Below are 20,993 nucleotides of genomic sequence, written 5' to 3'. Positions count from 1 at the left end.
TTCCTACTATCAAATTCTAAAATCAGCATCTGATTATTCCAAGCTCCTACAAACCTTTCCCTCCCTTTGGTTCAACCAGATGCCCAGTGCAACACAGCTGTTGGCCTGTTAAAACCAGAGGTTTCATTTGGCCTGGTCCATGTGGAGTTCCCCCCTGCTACTGCCCCTTGAGGAAAGCAACCTGAGTTGTACAGCAGCCTTTGCAACCTTGTTCAAAGCCAGAACTGTGCCTGTGTATCCCTTCCAAACTCAAATGGGAGCATAGAGAGGAGGTGTGGGTTGGGTTGGTGTAGACATGTTTTTAAAGTTCATTTCTTTTTTCTTTTAAACAATAAACTGCAGGTACTGTTTCGCCTTCTTCCTCCTCCTGTCAGCATCTGTTATACTTTCCATAGCATTTGTGAAAAAGAAGGGTTGTGGTTTGTGTGCATGCACACACATGCTGCCATCTCTCTGGCACTCCAGAGTGACTTTTTACATTGTGATGAAGAGCTGTCAGCTAGGACCACAGTGCATTAAAAACACTCCAGACTTTGTGAAACACACAGTGGGGAAAAATACCTGTAGGCATCTGTTCTTCCTTTTGTCTGGACATTGCTTAACTGAAGTTAAATTTTTATATGGTATTAGACATTGCTGCTTATTTCAGGGTTTGTATGCAACTGAAATATCCTGCTATTAAATGTCAGCTTTTCATTCCCTGTAAAATAAGGAAATATAAGTCATTGATACTGACACTAACAAGCAGCTACAGCTGTTTCCAACATCAGCTCTAAATAATCTAAGATCCATTTCTCCTCTAAAACCCAGTGGTGTTCTATTTCTGCCCTTACTAGCTGCTAAGATAATATTGTTGCACCTGCTAGTATAGTTAAAATTGAGTCAGCTCTTCCATTTTTAAATTTGTTTCATCAGGGGGGTTTTACATGTCCATGGCAACTAAACGTGGGCTGAGTAGTGGCATGCAAGGTCACAGCCCAGGGTCTGTCTGTGCATCGTCAGCTGTACAGCTGATACTTTTCCAGAGACCACACCACTCAGCCCATCACCTTCTAAAATAGCTACGATGAAGACCAGGGTCTGATCTAACCTTGTTTAAAGCTCATAAAGATTCCCCTTTGTTCAGAGTAAGTTAGGTTGCGACCCATGTCAGTAGTGATGAAAAGCTTCATACTCCTGATAGGTGTTCATCAGCCTGAGACAGATCCAAAAACTAGCTCTAGTAAAGAATAAGTTAAATATCACAGTGACTAACTTATAAGTGCCTGGCCCCAGTGTGGCATCCCAAACCCAGAGTTGGGCTTCAAAGTTCTCAATACCAAGGGAGAGCTCAGCACTCTAGTGCCAGTGCACCTACAGTTCGTTGCGGAGAAACACTGAGGACAAGCATGTCTGAAATCCATACTCTCTCTTAAGCTTTGGTGCCTAAGTCAGGCACCTCTGTCCACTGGGTAGCCAGAGCCTGGTATCCTTCGCTTCTGACAGCAGGCAGCTACAATTATTCTTTCAAAGTACAGTACTGAGCAGAGCAAGCACTTCCCTTCTAAAATGGGGGGAGGGAGGGCGTACCTATGTTGGCAGAAGTTCTTGCAGTAAGCCCCAGCCAGGCTGATTGGCCAGCTGCGGTATGTCAGGCTGGTTGTACCTGTATACCACTTGATTGGCTCGGGAATGGCAGCAGGATCCTTGTTTAAGTGTATCTGTGGTATCTGACTGAGCTGCTCAATGCTCATGCTCCAGAGTGCTGCTGCTGCTACCACCACTGCCACCTGAACCCCTAGTTCCTGACCTCTGGTTTCAGATCTTAGCCATGTCTGACTTCTGACCCCCAGCTCAGACCTGTTGCTTTTAACCAGGGTTTCAGCCATTGGACTGGAACACCTGCACCATGGTGGTATTAAACTTTGAGTAGCCTCTGGTTAGTTGCTATAGGAGTCCCTAAATAAGAGGCCTCATACTTTTCCTAGCCAATCAGGCAGTGTATAGATTTAGATAACCTGACATCCCAGCTGGCTAAATCAGGATTCACAGGACTTACTGTTAGGATTCCTGACATATGCCATCCTTTTACATAATCCTGTAGCACAGCAGTCAGCAACCTATAGCCTGAAGGCCAGATCTGGCCCACCAAGCCATTCTGTCCAGCCCATGAAGCTGGAACATTAGTAGCAAATCAGCAATGCCATGGATGGGGGAGCAGTGGAGGCTGGGTTGGACGCCGCTGCCCAGGTTGGAACCTAGTCTGTTATTTCAGCCACTCCTAAAAGGTCGCTGTCCCCTGCCAGTGGTTAGAGTACTCACAGTGGAAATGGGAAACCTGGGTTTAAATGCACTTTTCTCACCTCCTAGGAAAGTGCCTTAACTGCAAGACTGCAGACAGGATGTATCTTTCATCTCTTCTGCTGACCCACTACGCAGTTATGAATGCAAGATTAATGGGGCCAGAGAGAATATGCATTCAAAAGAGGGAGAATGACTCTACAACCTAATGGTTAGGGCATTTGTCCAAAAGGAAGGACTCCTGGGTTATGGCCCCTGCTCCCAGCAGTCTCCTTTCCAGCAAAGTGCGCTGATCAGGAGGATACAATGTGATGTTCCTTCTTGTACCTGCATATCCAAACACATTGGCTTTCTTGGGCTCCATAAGTCTTCCATGAAGAAGTTGCACAGTTGCCCAGAGTTAATATAAGGAGGGGTGGAGAGTGCCCTGGCACAGCTCTTCTATAGCCTGATGGAAGATGGGAGAAGTGAGTTTGAATCCCTCAGGCTGAGGTCTTCTATTTCCTGTGAGAGCACTTGAACCACTAGGCTGTTATATAGAAGAGCTGGGCACTCTCCCCTTCTCTTTTCCTTCTGCTTTAAAAGAAAGCAGTTGTAACTGCATGTCGTTAGCTGTAGTCATCCTCAGGGCATGCAGACCCAATTTGGCCCCCTGGGGAGTCAGACAGAAAAGTGCCCAGTTTCTAGATCCTGATTGGGTTAAGGCAGGAAGTAGGTACTGAGCTGCTCTAACTGCTGCAGTTCTGGCCATGGCCAGAGGCAGAACTGTAGATACCTAATGAGCTTTCAGGTTAACCAAGCATGTGCCTATGGAATTAAAATGGCTACTCAGTAGGGCTTTTGCAGCACCATATTGGGTCTAGGCATCTCAAGCTGTAGATTGTGTCCCTCAGTGGGAGTAAGGCACCTAAATACCTTTTCAGATTTGGTCCTGTCTCTCCCACCTCAGGATAATCCCACTCAAGTCAGGCACGAAGCACCCTGGTAGAGGGGCTTGTTGCAAGAGGGAGGCTTGCATAACTACTATGTACACTGAACCTGTTCTGTGACTAAATCACTTACTGTTCTCCAGGGTCCTTCCCAGACTCTCAAATTCACATTTCAAAATGTTACTTGGTGGGGTGGAAAATCTTGTTCTTAAATTGCATTGAAACGGTAGGTTGGAAAAAAGTCACTGAAACAGAATCCTCCCCCAGCTCGCCCTCCTTACCAAGTGATGGGGAGCTGCCAGCTCATGACTGCTGCATCTCGGGCAGGTGGGACTCATTAGCCTGCATGGTAAAGGTAGCAGAAGTGAGAGAAGCCTTCTGGAAGAGGCTGCTAGGAATCATTGGAACAAAATTAAGGCAGGAATGGATAGAACAAGGTTTTGAATGGACTCTTTTGGTGAAAAAAACAAACTCAACAAGGGGGTGACTTTTCCACATTTTATAAGTGGGGAATAAGTTGGAAAGCAGAGGGCTGGATTCCTCTTCCTTTACCTCACAATTTTGTGTATGAAAAATATGGAATGTCTAACTTCAAAGTCACTCCTGAAACAGTGCCATTCAACCCAGGGCTAGTCCATACCAGTATCTGTACACAAGTGCGGAGACTGCTCTGACGTGCTATAATTGCAGCATGTTAGAGCACACTCGATTAATCAAGTCTGCTGGCCTGTGGTAATGACTGTGCTCCAGCAGCCTCCCATGTCTCATGTATCAGTGTCCTTGCACTTAATTCAAGTGCCCCTGCCACCATTTTTAAAGCTCGTTGAACAAGCTTTAGTTCAAGTGCCCCCACCACCATTTTTAAGTGCAGGGACACTTATACACGAGATACTGCAGCACTTTAGTGTGGCTTTTGCAGCTGCTGTAATTAAAGCCCCTCCCACCCCCAGAGCATGTGTAAAAGTGCCCTAAGAGTTTGTTTTCTTCCCTTATTTTGAAAGAAAAAATGACTATGGTATTAGAACATTGTTTTCCACCTCCAGCTTCCCCCAACTCTAATTGGCACCAAAGACTTCTGGCTTTTGGTGCACCCGTGAGCACCTACTGTTGTGTACAGTGTAATGGGACTGCAAGAAGCATCTGAGTCAGTGACCTGCAGGATAAGCAGAGCATACATGATGATTCTGAATATGTGGCATCATGCACAATGCCATCTTATAAAAATTAAACACCCACGAGTACAATACTCGGGCAAAACATTCTGCCATGCAAAATGAATGCAGCTACCAATGCATATATTCACTTACCAGGCAGACATCCTGGACTACAGGAAAAATAATAAAGCTATAAGTATGCATTTTACATGAGCTTTGGACAGAATATTGGCCTTACTGCTGAATTTCCTGGCTTTGTTGGTTTGTATTATAATCTTTATTTAAACATGGCGGGTAGGGGGATGGTTCTTTGACTGACTTTAAAGGGCTGAGGAGTTTATTGTGTGTGAACTGCAGGAAGAGTCTAAATGAACACCATATGAGAGGAAATAGACTAAGGAAAATCAGACCTATTTGCTACCAAAGGAAGTCATCATTATACATATATTAAATTACAGTCTCTAACAGAGGGACCATGTTATACAAGAAGTCTGATTGTAAAAGAAAAAGTACAAATTGAACTAGGTGGAGCTGGAGAGTGAGGGAGCCATCCCAAGATATGGCTTTAAAATAGATGGGCAGAGATTCCATTTCATGTTGTTAAATAAATGATAAAGCACTCAGGAACTTTCATTGAACCGAGTGCTTTGATTGGCGAAACGGAGCATGTTCTTCAGTTAAATGCTTTCCACAACAACAGACAGTGCCATTATGACTCTACAGGGAAGGGCAGAATACAGCTGAAATCATTATTTTTTAAAAGTTACCTCTGGTATCAACTTATAATAAACGTATAAACCACTTAAAGAGTCCACTCTGTTTGAATTGCCTGCTGCCTCATTCTCAGCTTAGGCATCATGACAGAAACACCACCACTTACCTTCACTTAGCAGTACTGTAACTTCATTGCCTGAATGGTTCATTATGGGAGACTGTCTGTTTTCAGTGGAGTTAAATTTGCAAATAGAGAATGAGAGTTGCATAATTATCATCTTAATTGCCCTTGGGAGGTGGAAGTTTAAACGTGTGCAGTAGAGATTGAGACGTGCCTCCCCCTCCTCCACCCATTAATGCTTTTGAGGTTTTTTGCGAGGTAAACAGGAGGGCAGCCAAAACTTGTTTCTAGCTCACGTACTTTTTTGTTTGACTGATGAGAGGCAGGCTTACTGATTGGTTTAGTCTTATATCATTTACAATAAGAACTGATTAACATTATGGATTGAGGAACCACCGTAAAAGACGTTAGCTGAAGTGAGGATATATACAACACATGAAGTTGGCTTACAGAAGTGCCTTGTACCGAGCCCCAACTTCCACACTACAGTAGGATTTCATTGAACTCAAAGAGCCCTTCCAGTTCTGTAAGCAGGCAGGCCCTTCTCTCTTTGATTGACTCAATAGGGCCAAGGTGGAACAGAGCTGTTCTTTGTTTTGTGTTGTTTTGTTTTTTAAAAGTAGTGGAGAAGTTGCAGCCTTAAGGCAGGTGCCATGATAGAGTGGGGTTACTTGGTTGATGTAGACCTGAGCAGCTTCCTTTCCCGGAAAGCAAGATGAAGCACTTAAGAGTAGAAGCGCCTATCATTACCTTGATGTTTATTTGGCAGAGATCGGCTGAAGGAGATGAGGAGGCCTTGCAGGAGTCTGATTTTAGCACACAGCCCATTTCCTCTGAGGCTTCCTGAATGTAAAAGAAGAACCAATAGAAAAAGTACCCAGGGGCTTTCAGCTAGGAGTGGAAAATGGTTCATTTCAATGGTGAATAGAGGGTTACATTGAAGAAGGGCAATGTAAATGTTTGATTGAAATAAAATTAGCTGCATATAGCACTTGTTAACAACCAGCAGTGAGAAGAAAGAGGTGTTACTGAAGGGGATGGGGAATAAAAATAAAGTGAAGAAAAAGACCTAGGATCCCCCGTAGAAGCGATTCCTCAGTTGCAGCAAGTCCTAGTGGCTGATAAATAGCAAGAAATGTGTCGTAATCAGAGAGGGTTTTCACTTTCCATTAATGAGAAACTTGCAAAGACCAGACCAAGGAATTAGTTGATTCTTCTTATTTGTATGATAGTGGCACATGGAGGTCCCTGCTGAGGTCAGCTCCATTACCTGTACCCATAGTAAGAGTGCACTGCAGCCCTGAAGAACATGATCAAAGAAAGCTCTGTCCCTACTACACTCATGAAAGACAGGACAGGCTTGCCCAAGAAGTCTATACTAGAGCGGGACTTAAAGCCAAGTGTCCTCTCCTTGGTTCAGCATTTGAATGACAAGGTCATCCGTCTTGTCTGACAGTGCAGTTTGAGAAAAGAAAAATGGTTAAAACACTGCAAATCTATTTTGCTTTCCTAAACCCATTGTCAGTGCCTCTTTTCTCATTACTCAGTAGCACAGCTTGTGCACAGATCAGGCCAAAGTAGTGCTGAAGTTAGATTGCCCTGGGGAGTTAGGCCTAGCCAGAAGCAGAGGAGAAAGGAGACATGCAACTGTGACTCTAGCACTCTAGGGTCCTGTGACCCTTGAAGGACATAAGAAAGGGAGGTCTTCAGTGCACTGCATTCTACCTGGGCAGAAGTAGAAAGGAGGTATGTATTTGTTCCATTTTCTTACTTTGGTTGTTAGCTTCAGGAAGGTCAGCAAGAGCTGGATTTGCACCACCAAAATGAAATCATGTTTTATGAGACAGTGTTGAGTGGAACCATCTGGGTTGGGAGAAGACCACAGTTCGAAAATGAGCCTGTAGTAGTACTCAAGTAGCTGTTTAGGATACAATGCTGAAAGTAAGGGGTGCTTCCCAGCTGCATGTATTTTAGGGCCTTATTTTATCTCTGATGACAAAAGAGAAATTACTAGTCATGTGTTGACTCATACATTTCAAACTGCTGCTGACAGGTGGCATTGCCTGTTTTCAACCACACTGAAACAAGGGCCCTGCCCTGACTTTCTTATGCAGAGCTAGCTTGCTAAAGCTTGCTAGGCTTGATAAAGGCTAGTACAGTGCAGCTACAGGGTTCGTTCTTTTTTATAATCCTAAAATATCATATTTAAGAATGGAATATCTTTGGCCAAAGCGTTCCATCTGTGTACTTTTGAGTTAGGCACTTAAATCCATTGCTCTTCTCTTTACATGAGCCCCCTCTAGTCCACTGGGGGTCACTTCATTGATTTTATCAAGAGCTGACTGTACTCTCTGCTTCTGAACATCAGGCCACTTGTTTAAATTGTTAAGTGTAGATTTGGGTGCATAATTTCAGGCACATTCAGTCAGTTTTCAAACTCTTGTGGGTCTAAATTTAGGTATCTGTGTGCATATTTAGATACCTAATTTTCAGAGTAGCTGAAACCCCGCAGCGGCCATTGGAACCAATGGGAAAACAGGTCCTTGGCCCTTTTTGCAATTTAAGTGATTTATGCAGGTTCCTTAATAATAGGAAATAAGTACTTGAAAATGTCGATATGTACTTATAATTCTCCGATCTATCATGTTTCCACACTTACCAGCCAGCTTCCCCTCCTTGAGCTGAAGTAGTTGCTTCTTTTCTCTTAGATGGTGTTAGGAAGCACCCCTCATAGGTGTTCCACATATTTTTGTTTCCTGCACCTGCCATATACTAAATGCAGCCTTAGAAAGCAAAAGCTTTTTGTAAAATATTTGCTAATATTACATCTCAAATGCTTTTGCAGTCATGAGATGGAGAAAGGTATGCTTGTTTGTAGTCATGAGTTTGCATGTTTGCAGTCATGATACAGAGAAAGGTATGCTTGTTTTTAATCCTTTCTCTTGTGTTAGATTGCCCTGGGGAGTTAGATTGCCCTGTTCTGCGCCATCAAGCAGTGAAGCATGCTGAAATGCCAGCTTTTTTTGTTCTAGTCGTGGAACATCAGCATTGCTTCGAAGGGGTGTACCTGCGATGTGTTTGCTGCATATTCTACGTCTGTTTACTGACTGACTTTTACATTGCAGGAGGGTTGGTCTTGTGGTTAAGGTACTGGGGCAGACATCACTGTTGACCACCCCATCCTCATTAAAAAACTGGGCGACTGTGGCATTGATGCCTACACAGTCAGATGGATTGCAAATTGGCTGAAGGGTCGTACTCAGAGGGTGGTGGTGGATGGGTCATATTCGACCTGGGGGGAAGTGGGCAGTGAAGTCCCCCAGGGCTCGGTCCTTGGGCCCGCACTGTTCAATTTCTTTATCAGTGATTTGGACGATGGGGTGAAAAGCAACCTGTTTAAATTTGCTGATGATACCAAAATTTGGGGTGAGGTGGGCACGTTAGCAGGGAGGCAAAGACTGCAGCAAGACCTGGATAGGTTGCAGGGGTGGGCTAACAAAAACAGGATGCGTTTCAGTACAGACAAGTGCAGGGTGCTGCACTTGGGCAGTAGTAACCAGCAGCACACTTATAAGATGGGAAACTCCCTTCTTGAGAGCACGGAGGCAGAAAGGGATCTTGGAGTCATCATTGACTCCAAGATGAACATGGGCCGACAATGCGAGGTCTCGGTCGGCAGAGCTAACTGGACCCTATCGTGCATCCACAGGTGCATCTCAAGCAGGGCCAAGGAGGTGATCCTCCCCCTGTACACGACACTGGTCAGGCCACAGCTGGAGTACTGTGTCCAGTTCTGGGTGCTGCGCTTCAAGAGGGATGTGGACAACATTGAGAGGGTCCAGAGGAGGGCCACCCGCATGATCCAGGAACAGCAGGGCAGACCCTACAATGAGAGGCTACAGGATCTGAACCTGTTCAGCCTTGTTTCCCCTAGCGCCCCCCGGGATAACAACGAATAACGGCCACAACTTGTTGGAGAGTAGGTTTAGATTAGACATCCGTAAGAACTACTTCACAGTTAGGGTGGCTAGGATCTGGAACCAACTTCCAAGGGAAGTGGTCTTTAAGAAGAGACTTGATGCCTACCTGGCTGGGGTCATTTGAGCCCAGTTTTCCTCCTGCCCAGGCAGGAGGTCGGACTTGAAGATCTACAAGGTCCCTTCCGACCCTACTTCTGTGATTCTATGATCAGGACTTTGCTCTGCCCCAGACTCCCTGTGTGACTATCCAAGCTACCAGGCATCAGTTCCCTATCTGTAACATAAAGATCTTTAATGTTGCCTTTTTCCTACCCTTATCACCTTTGACTGCACCCTCTTCAGGGAAGGAACCATCTCATACCTTGTCTTTGTACAGTACCTAGAAATGGATCCCCGTCACAATCTGAACCTCTGGGCACTATCATACTCCACATAATAATATATAGTTTTAAAACTGCTTCAGGAAAAACTGCAACCTTCAGATTCCATTGGTGGACATAACATTTTAAAAAGTCCACCACAGTTCACAAGTCAAAAAAAAAGTCAGCAATGTTTAGCATCAGTGTCTGTTGCTTGAACATCTGGCATCCATCACTGCTTTCCTGCTCCTTCCACTGTCATATTTTATCCTCATCTGTTAGAGGTTTCTTAGCGCTGTTTATATAAATCATAGCTGCATCCAGTCAGGGAGATGAATCATTATTATGGGCTGCAATGTAAATGAAAGAAAAAGAAACTTAAGTGAGGTTTTTTCCCTATCATTCTACAAGTGTTATTTTACTAGACAGCACTGTGTTTCTGGCATGGTGAGAGCCAGACATTCTTACGTGAACCACAATTGTCATCCGTACCAGCTCTGCTTGTGAAAACTGAAGGTGAAAGAGCAGTCGGTCTCGCCCAGCATATGGTGAAGTTGGTGGAAAGACCCATGCTGAGTGCTTGGGGTTTGGGATCAGGCCATTGGTGAATTAGTAGTCAAGTGGAAAGGGAAGTGTTCCTTCAAATTAGATTTCCTGGGCACTAGTTTTGATGCATTTTCTTTAAATTAAATCACTCAAGCTTCTGCACTGAAATAGGTGACTGCAAGGAAACAACAGTATGTAAGGCATTAGGAAAATATGGGGTGTGCTAATATTAGCCAGAACAGAGGGTTTTTTTGAATCTGCATTTTTATTTTCTCTAAAATCCCCCAGAACCCCCTGCAGGGCACATCACATGTATTTCTTGTTGCCCTAACCCTGCAGCAGCACAGAGCCACGTTCTGCCGATGTCAGCTCAGAAGGAAACAGTTCTGGTCCTGTACTCGCGCTGAACCCTTCTCGAAGGGCAGGACCCCAAGTAACCCCAATTGGTGCTTTGTGCCAATGAAGTCTCTAGCGGCCCTGCTGAGATGAGAAGATATCATCTAGGCTGAGGGGCCTGGAGCACATCAGTGGATCCTATCTACTTAAGTGACTTAAAAGGCCATTTATTTATCCCAAAGTACTGATCCTGTGACCAATTAACGTCATGAAAATTGACTCCAGTGAGCCTTAGGTCAAGGCCCAGTTAAACAGAACTGGTATTAGGCTATACCAGTGGTGCTCAACCTTTTGGCTGTAGGCCAAATGAGGGGTATGAGGCTAGTCCCCCCACACACACCAGGATTGGGCCTCGTTCCATCTCTGCTTGATCCCACATTTGGGGATCAGGCTCTGGGGCCCCAGGACACCTCTGCCCAGGCCTGTGTGCAGCGATCAGGCACCAGGAACCCCACATTGCCTCTCCCTGGCCCTGTGTGCAGTTATGTGGCCCTAGGGCCCCACACTGCCTCCACATGCGGGGAATGGGCTCCGGGGGCCCAACACTGCTCTTGCACACTGGGATCAGGCCCCATGTTACCCTGTGTGCCCAGCCTAGCATGTAGGGCCACAGCCCATGGGGTTCCCCACAAACCCATGGGGAGCCCTCGAGGCTGGATGACAAGGTGCTGAGAGCTGGAGCTGGTCTGCAGGCTGGGGGTTGAGCACCCCTGGGCTTCACCTTTCTCATCTGAGTCACAAAGCCTTTGGGTAACCAAGCACACCATGGCCTGAGGCTTCAGTGATTCTCTGCTCACCACAGATGCAGCACACATGGTTTAGGCTGCCAGTTTTTACATTATTGCACTACAGTGTGCTCAGAGCATAGACTTTTTTATTGCTCTTGATTGTCTTACCTCTGAACCCACTTATGCTGTGTTTTGAATACTGGATTTTGGTTAGGTTTTGCATGAATTTGTATGGATTGGCACCAGTGAGACTGAGCTGCTGCTCACGGCTGGTAGACTCACTCTCCAGCTTCCTCCCCGGTCTATTTTAAAGGAGGTTTCTGGGCTGTGCCTCACTTCTCGATGTGGACACCTGTGTTCCAGTTTGGTCGCAAGATCAAAGGAGTGATAGGCTACCCACTCAACAGGTGTACAAACTGAAAGTGATAGGGTCTGCTTATAAATAGACCTGCTCTTGGCCAGTGGCACAGAACAAGTCCTAGCTGACTGCAGGTGCACGGTCGTGTGAAAGGCCAGTCAACCCCAAAAGCCAAAGCCGCTCCATAAAGTTGGCAGATCAGTTGAATTCTGATGATCCGTTTCGACATGGCATTCTGTTGCTGGAAAGCGATATCCCAGAGAGACAGTGAGTTATGACTTGGCATGCCTGAAATGGAAACGAATGAGTACCAGGGAGAGACATATAGCCCCAGTGTGGCTTAAATTACCTCACATTACAGATTCTAAGAAGAAAATAATCAGCAGTAAATGAAACAAATGCTGAGTTGCTAACTTGCTGTCCTCTTTGATGTGTGTCCTAGGCCTTACTTGCTAGGTGACTGTGTTTGTTGCATGCCGAGTATTTATTTCTTCTTCTTCTTCTTCCTCTAGAAAATTTTACTACATCACACTGCTGAGAGACCCTGTGTCCCGTTACCTCAGCGAATGGCGACACGTCCAGCGAGGAGCTACGTGGAAGACTTCCTTGCACATGTGTGATGGTCGGACACCGACCCCTGAAGAGCTGCCATCATGCTATGAAGGCACGGACTGGTCAGGGTGTACGCTGCAGGAGTTCATGGATTGCCCGTATAACTTGGCCAACAACCGCCAGGTGAGGATGTTGGCTGACTTGAGCTTGGTGGGCTGCTACAACATGTCTTTTATCCCTGAGAACAAGCGAGCACAGATCCTGTTAGAGAGTGCAAAGAAGAACCTTAAAGACATGGCTTTTTTTGGCCTGACAGAGTTCCAGAGGAAGACTCAGTACCTGTTTGAGAGAACTTTTAATCTGAAATTCATCAGGCCCTTCATGCAGTACAACAGCACAAGGGCAGGTGGGGTGGAGGTGGACAACAACACCATCCGGAGGATTGAGGAGCTTAATGACTTGGACATGCAGCTCTATGACTATGCAAAGGACCTCTTCCAACAGCGCTATCAGTATAAACGGCAGCTGGAGAGGATGGAGCAAAGGATAAAGAATCGGGAAGAGAGGCTTCTTCACCGATCCAATGAAGCACTTCCCAAGGAAGAGACAGAAGAGCAAGGACGCTTGCCCACTGAGGACTACATGAGCCATATTATAGAGAAGTGGTAGCATAGGCAGACTTTTGTACTGATGAGATTCTAGGGTTTCCATTACAAAAGATCGTGGAAGTAAAAATACAAAAACCAACACAAAAAAGTCTTTTATTTAAGTGAGCCTGTAAAACAGAAGGTAGAATGCTTCTTTGAACAAAGGGTCTTTTTACTGTTTCTTACAAGACCATTGAGATTCTTAAAAAAATAAATAAATACATAAAAAATAAAAAGGTCAACATTATAACTCAGACTTAGAAATGCGCACATGCAGCTACCCGCTTTGGAGGCGAAATACAATGTAATGTTTCTTATCCTCCCAAATTAAAAAAGAATAGATGACAGATGTAGGATTCCCCCACTTCCCCGTGTTTCCCCTCAGTACAAAGACATCTGTGTAATTTTAAAACAAAACAACAAAATGAGGGTTTTTCTTTTGTGGTTTTTTTGGAGGGTGGAGGAGGGGAAATTGTTTTGTTTTCTTCAAGTCAGAGTAATGGTGAAGTTGATTGTGTGCTATGCGGTCGGGCTATGATTTCACCACAGGGGCAGCTGCTCGGATTCAGATGGCAGCCACTGCCAGGAAAATGGAGCATAATGAAAACAAGGACAGCAGAGGATGAGAAACATTAAAACAAACTTTCTCTGGCCTAGGATATACACTTAGCACAGCGGTTTGGATGCATTGCACTGGTCTCACACTTCTCAACATCACTTTACCATAGTAACAACATTTAGGGAATTCATTCACAAACATCCTCCACGTTTGCTTCAAACAGTCTCCAATGCAAGAAAAAAATCTCACCACATTCCTTGTAGAGAGAAACATGCACCCAGATACAACCTTCTCATCCCCACACATGTGCAGTACGTGCGTTTAATCCATGGACTTTGTCAATACCACGTGAAAATCCTTTTCTTCGATGTGAAACAAGTCGAGCTAAGAAAGTAGGCAGCATCACTCCCTCCCATCCCCACAGCAGGAAGAAGTTCCCATGAGTACTCAGCTGGAAGGTAGGGGAGGGTGCACCTCAGCACCTTAGAGACTAACTGGTTGGGAGAAGCAAGCTACTTTATCAGATGTTTGTAACAAGTAGGTTAATGCCTACAAATGCTCATGCCGCTCTGAACTGGTTAGTCTAATATGCTGCCCTGCCTTCTGCCTGACTTCAGACTAACAGAGTTAACTAACCACTTCTGTGCACAAGCACTTGGTTGTCAGTGGCAATATGGCTGAGGGGTGCTTTTAACATTGGTGTGAAAAACAAATCTTAATTACAGTGCACCCATTTACTTACCTGTGGCCACAGTTTCAAAATGTTATTAAAAAAAACCCATTGGTGATATCCTGCTTCCAGGGAGGTCAGTGGGCAAAGTTTTGCTGATTTTGCTGGGGGCAGGACAGGGCTCTGTGCCAGGGCTCTGTGATTTCTTGCCATTGCTCCAAATGAATTGCTTAGCAGTGCACATGGTCCTTTGGCAGGGTGCTTTCTCTCTAAACCTTATGCTAAATGAACAAGCTGCACTCCTCAAACTGGAATGGGAGATCATCAATAACAGTTTTCAGTCCCAGGCCCTGCTTCGGCCAGGGCCATTCTTCTTCACGTGCTTTTTTAGGGTGTCACAAAATGACATTCTCCAGTGTGGGCTCAGCTGCACCAGCTTTTCGTGTAAACTTCAATTCAGAGACGAGCCAGGGCCTTTTTAGTGCCCCATCCCCAGCTCTTTCGGCTATGATCTGGTTTGTTGTTATTCTAAGCACTTCTGGGTTTTGTCTGAAACATGGAAATGAAGCAAGTTTTGTCTGCTTCATGCATCACCCATTATTACTTTGCTCCAAGACCCAAACCAGCTCTTGTTTAGGGTGAAGTACAAATCAAATAGAAGACAGTTTGATTTTCAAAGACTGCGTTAACTGCAGATCAGATATGGCTCTGAAATCACAGGTGGGAAGGCAGAGAGCTTGATGTATTCAGCTCCAGCCTGTCATTTTTACAGAGTGGCTCTTTCTCCTCACAGGAGCGCACTGAAGTGTCACTCGTGTTGTATTTTAATTCTCTCTCTGCCTCTGTGCCCTGCTACCAGCGCTCCAGAAATCAAATTGAGTTTTGCAGAAGAGGGGGCTGCCTGAACTGCAGGGACTATCTGGTTTCCTCTCATATACCCTGGTGCTTTGGTAGATGTTTTTCTCCAAACACAATGGAGATGGTAGGAAGCATGTGGACCAGAAACCTGGGCAGCACTTTGTATTGACTTGCAGTCCAAGTTTTGTCTGAGCCAAAGCCTGCTGAAGTCACTGGGAGCCTTTCCACTGAGTTCAGTAGGTTTTGGATCAGGCCCTTCCAGCTGAGATCACCAGAGCTTCTGAGCATGTGCTTAACTGTCAGTAGAGCAAAGAGTTCAGGCCTTTTCTGAACCAGGCTGTTAATCGCTACCTGCCAGTGCTGTCCTCGTTATGGGTCTATTGGTGCTTCCATTAAGACCTGGCTCCTGTTCCCCAAGGTGTGTAACTTGGCCAAGAACATTTGCTACACGCTGAAAGCTGGGAAGCAAAAGGGAGTGCTCTTCAGTTGTTGCTTTGGGGCTGGGGGTGTTACAACCACACTTCATCTCTGAATTCCCAGACCTGGGAGTAATAACGTTGCTCATTCCCAGTGTGTTGCTGTAACTAAAGAAAACATTTATTTTTTTAAAAATGCAGTTTTACAGGCTGTTTATCCACAGACCCAAACACGAGATATAAAAAGCATATGCACAGTATTAAACTTTACCCAAAGGCTTTTCACTGTGCATTCAGTGTTATGGATCTATAATGCACAAATGGTTACTACAGCTAATCCGTATTCAAAGCGCACATCAGAACAGCTCCAGAAGCAAGCATGCTGTGAATGCTCAGGCGGTACCATATACACTAGTACTGAGTTTCAAAAGCAGTTCTGTACTGAGGGCCTAGTTCTGCTTTCATTGACAAAAGGTTGACAAATGAATGGGGTCGTGCCACCAAGGCTGACAGCAGAACTTGGCCCAGGGCTCTCTTAAGTTCTTTATTACAGGCCCTTAGTAACCAGCTGAGCTCTCGGATCTGTCTACAGGTTCTCAATCAGGGGGAGCCTCTGATCCCAGGAGCACATCAATAGTAGACTCTTTCCAACCTTTTCTTTACAATAACAAACTATTGAAACTACAGAGTATTGTTAATGGTTTCACTTTAAACCCACAAAGAAGATGAGATTTCTAGTGGTCTTAGCTTGGCACTGGGAGCCAGAAATGTCTGTGTTCAAGTCCTGGTTCTAACCAATCCCCCAATCTGCCTCAGCTTCTTCATCTGTACATTGGGGATAACAATATGTGCTCTCTACAAAGAGGCATAGTGTGGGAGAACCAATTCCAAGCACTAAAAAAATAAATATTAAGTCTGAATAAAGGAAATGAAGAGTTGTGACTTCACCCAGCCTGCTATGCCAAGCTATTGGCTATAGACTATACCCTAATTTACTGCAGATGCTGGGTGCCAGGGAGGGGGCTGCAGGACACAATTATTGCCCTGACGATAATTTTCTTGCTTTTAGTGGGTTTAAGGGAATTTCTTTAACATAATGTGAATGTAGTTTATTGTGATTTATATGTACTACGATTTGGAGTGGTACACCTTTTTTTTAGGAGCAGATTATTTGATGCTACAATAACATGAAAAATGTATGTGTAGTTTAAAATGAATAGACAACAGCGGCTTTAAGAAACTCCAGAGAAATTATTGGCCAGATATCTTGTTCTTGTTAAATATGTGCCCCCTCCCCCTTCTAATACATCTCCCCTGCCACTCTCTGAACTTCCTATACATTTCAAGCTTCCTACATATGATGTTTATTCATCAGGCATAGAAATATGTCATCGCAGCAGTCGGGGTAGGTGAGCTACAGAGGTAGTGAAGACAATTTCAAGATTCCAACAAAGGCCTTATCAAACTCGGTGGAAAGGCTACCGCTGAATTCAAAGGTGGATGAATTATGTCCCAATGCAGTTCAGCAATTGCCATTGATATATTTATTGTCTTTCTACCACAATTACAAGGATCTTCTAGTTAGGGCTTCACTCCTGGGGGTGGAAGGGAGGAGTTATGAAGTGTTTGTGGGGGGTTATGAAAGCAATTACATTGGTGTGAGCAACTGCATAAGGTATCCACATGGGGTGACACCCAGTGAAAAAACAGGGCCTGATTCTTCACTGCCTTGCATTTCAGGTTGTTTACATTTGTACATCTGTAAATGCTCCCACCCAAGAGGTATAATTTCCCATTTGAAGGGTGGAGTTACCCAAACCACCTTCCAGTAGCTAACGTCAAAGCCTGATCGGCTGGCAGTTGTCTGAGCAGTTATTTTCTTCAGCATAAGCAACCAGATACCACCTCTTACTGTCCCCATTTCTTGATATGCAAAATCATGGAAAGGATGCTAACTTCCCGCCTGGAATAGGAAGTAGTGTTATGGAGGTGAGTCTGACAACAGAAGATAGTTGTGAGTTAAATATCACTAGGCCTGGTCTCCTGTCTGTCACAGGATTCCTGTCCAAAGGCACCTTGGAGTCAATTCATGTCTTCACGTGATTCAGATGGGTGACCCTGCACATTGCAGTCCCTTCGTGGCCTACACAACAGGAATGGTGCAGGCAGCAAAGGCCTCCAACACATGTTTCAAGTCTGTCTTGCAGGGATGCCCTCCTGTGACACGCAGTTTGGTTGCCAGGTTGCTCCAGCTCTTCACCTTGCTGCTCTGCTGGGATCACAGGGCAAGGCAATAAGCAAGGTTGCCAGTGGTGACATGGATATTACTCTATTAGCAAATGGACTGAGATGCAGATACCACTGAGAAGGGTGTGCCCTGGATTTGTGACTTAGCATTTAAAGCCTACCTCACCCCTTCACAAAGCTTTGAGGCATCCAGCCTCCCTGGAAGTATCTGAAGGTAGCAGATATCACTGCAGTGATCTGCACGTGGGTTTGGGAAATGGCATCTTTTAAAGGAGGGTGCAACCCATGGAATCTGCTGGATTCAAGTAACGGTACTGCTGGGCTATCTTTGATTCTTGCTTTTAACTTCACCGTACTATGCAGAGGCAGGGCAGTGGCACATTGCAGTAGCGGGAGCAGACGTGGGGTTCGCCAGCAGAACCAGGCCACTAAAGCACAGCTCACTCAAATCAATGACTGGCAGGCTTCACACATGCAACCAGAGTTATCTGTGGCTGCTTGCTGAAACCACCAAGGTGAATGTGGTCCTGATAAGCACTTGGATGTCACAGGGGGCTTTACCCACCCAACAGGCAGTGGGTTTTAGAACAATTTTTGGTCATCCATGCATGATTTGCAAACGAGCCTTGTTCTTCCCTCAAGCCCCTTGCACTCTCCTCCCTCCCTTCTTCCCCAGCATCCCTTCTATAGCCAGGAGGGAGAGTGCTGTGCTGTAATTAATAATTTTATATTCAAATGCTTTCCTGAACATGATTTTGTTTTGTACATATTGGAATATGATTTAACTTATTTTTGTTGCCCCTCTTAATTTTTAAGTGCTTGGGGGTTTTTTTCTTTTTGAAACAAACTCTCTCTCGGTGTGAAGTCCCCCTATGTGCATAGCCTGCTAGGAACAGCAGCCGCAGGCTTTACCAGCAATCTCAAGGGTAGCAGTCAGATGTGATGTTGTGTAGTCATTTGCTCTTGTCTGGAGTTTTGCTCATGTTCTCCTGTCTTTCTATGCCACTGTATAAGGAGCACAGGAGAGATAAAGGCTAGATGAAGGCAGGGCATTCATTTCCTCCCCTTTTCTTGTAGGCTTTACCTATCAAGGAACTCAGTTCTTATCCCTTTCAGGTTGTGACTGAGGGTAAAATAGAGAAAAAGCAGTGTCCCACTCCTCCCCACCCCCTTTGCCATTGTAGATCACACAGATTCAGCTTCTTTGAAAGTGATTGTGTCTGAGATCATCCACGCAAAATGTTTCCATTGGGCTGAATGTGTCTAGTTTGCACTTTTCATTTCACAAACTAAAAAAAACCCTGTTTAACTTGAGCCAAGTAACACCTACAAGCTTTATATATTTATTTATAGCATCTTATGAAAAGAAGTGTTAAGGAGGAGGTTTGCTTTTTTGGTTTTATTTTTCCCACAGCAACAACAAGTAATTAAAAAAAATAATCATCTAATTGTTTCTGTCTAGATCAAGAATGAATGTTAGCAGATGAAATAAACCCTAAAGCTGAGCCTCTAGCGTGTGTGTGTTATCCTTGTGTTGGCCCTTTGGAGTCAGTATTCTCCAGTGACCTGGCTGCTGTTTCAACTATCTGATATGTCTGGCTATGCTATATTACATGAAGGTAAAGCTGCAAGCAGGGCTGCTGAAGAGGACTTGGTTTCAGATTTTTGGTGCACAGAACTTGCAGTAACAATTATTCCAGCAGAAGCAGCTCAATCCATTTGTTCTTAGTTAATACCAGGCCAATGCCAAAACCAAAAATCCTGCCACTATATCATTCATCTATTTTAATTATATTTAACTCTCATTGTCATCACTCTGCTTTTTGCTGTCTACACCTCTTCTAGTGATATAAGCATATAGGCAGGAATGTTAAAGAAAACAATGCATGTTATGCAAATATTGTAGGATATTCAGGGGAAGTGAATTATCTTACATTCAAAAGTATTTGAACCAAACTTTGTTCTAAGGCTTCTTACCCATCCAGGGGGGGAAATATTAAGTTGTATTAAATAGTACTGCAGTTATTTTTTTGGTGTATTGAGAAACCAGCTGTAGAGTTGGGGGTAAGCAGTGAGGAAATGCTCATGTTATACACAAGACCATTCCACAACCTTGAGCACTGTACAGGCAGTCCTCAGACTTCTGACACAACTGGTTCCTGAAAATTGCATCTTAAGTCGAAATGTTGTAACTCGGAACCGATTTTCCCATAGGAAACAATGTTATAAATGGGGGATTGGTTCCTGAACCCAGGCCCAATACCCTATTTTCAGTAAAAATAACCTAGCATTTTGTACTCAATCAAGTATAGATGAGTAATATAGCTACATTAATGTATTTATATTGTAAATAGCAATCATATTGATTTGGAAGGACTTCTTTGAGGTGACTTTGCTTGACTTTTTGAAGGGTTCTTGGCTGGAGTCTTCTCAGGAGTTTTGGCTGCAGGTTTTTCTGGAGTCTTGTCTGCTTCCTTAAATAAAGTGTCCAAGGAAGTTTGGACAGATGTTCTCCAGGGAGATGGGCAATGCAGCAAACTTGTTCGCTGGTGTGGCATTGCATCAGATCGAGCATTGTAAAGTCGAAACTGACATGAGGAAGTTGAAATAGGGTGTCAATTTATAAACGTTGTAAGTGCAAAACAACTTATATTGTTTGAAGTCAAGGACTGCCTGTAATTACAGCACAGAGCAGCCTCAATGCATGTGCATTGGTATCAATGGAATTCAATCTACATAAATGAGATGACAATCAGATCCATGGAGCCAGGAAGTCAGCACAGCAACAGTTCCCATTTAAAAGGTCTAGAAACCCAAGCTTACACCTTTTTAAATGGTTACCATTTGCAGACACTGCTGACATAACCAGCTAGGTAGTGATGTGGCAGTGTTATTGAAAAGGTATGGAGGTGCTAAATAGTTAACTGAAGGTCAGATGGTGAATCCACTGCAGAGAGAAGCTTAGAATCCAGATCACGGGAGTCAGCAGTCCATGCTCTAACCACAAGGTCCCACAGTTTCCTGTCTGGAGAAGATTAAATTTAACCCTTCACCTTTGTCTAATAAATAAATGGCTGCTGAAAACAGCAGTCTCCAGCATTCCTAATCTTCATGCAGCTCAAGCACAATGTTACAATTGGGAACAGTGCAATCAATGCAGAAAAGTTCCCAGGAAATTGAACTTTTTATCTTCTAATGTTATTTACCTTAGAATAACAAAACTGTTTCCCGCATCCCTTTCTAAGTACTAGTCACCTCCGGAGTGCTTTGAAAAGCCTGCTCAGTATTCAGACATGTTGCAGGTACCATCTGCAGCCCCAGGATATCAAGCAATAAAGTCTATTTACCTGTGCACATCAGGAAGGAAACAATCCACTGGGGTATCCTCTATCAAAAGCAAACTTTTATGGCACAGAGAAAAAGTTAAACAAACCCTAGTGTTTTGGCCATCAAGGCTTTTGGAAAGGTGGTCATGCTGG

The 20,993-nt window shown here is 44.4% G+C and overlaps 1 protein-coding gene across 1 annotated transcript in view; it reads left to right on the top strand.

Moving 5' to 3' along the window:
- The window catches only part of HS6ST1 (heparan sulfate 6-O-sulfotransferase 1), a gene marked incomplete at its 5' end in the record, with an annotated part of 260,713 nt that extends 241,694 nt beyond the window's left edge, over positions 1-19,019 (top strand). The window contains 1 exon segment of the mRNA XM_025209084.1: positions 12,078-19,019. Within this exon segment, the coding sequence (XP_025064869.1) occupies positions 12,078-12,786 (709 nt within the window).
- Between the last annotated feature and the right edge of the window lie 1,974 nt (positions 19,020-20,993).

This window comes from Alligator sinensis, unplaced genomic scaffold (genome assembly GCF_000455745.1).
Source record: "Alligator sinensis unplaced genomic scaffold, ASM45574v1 scaffold237_1, whole genome shotgun sequence".
NCBI classification, from domain to species: Eukaryota; Metazoa; Chordata; order Crocodylia; family Alligatoridae; genus Alligator; species Alligator sinensis.
The sequence above is the reverse complement of the archived record's forward strand: the minus strand, read 5'-3'. Positions and strand labels throughout refer to the sequence as shown.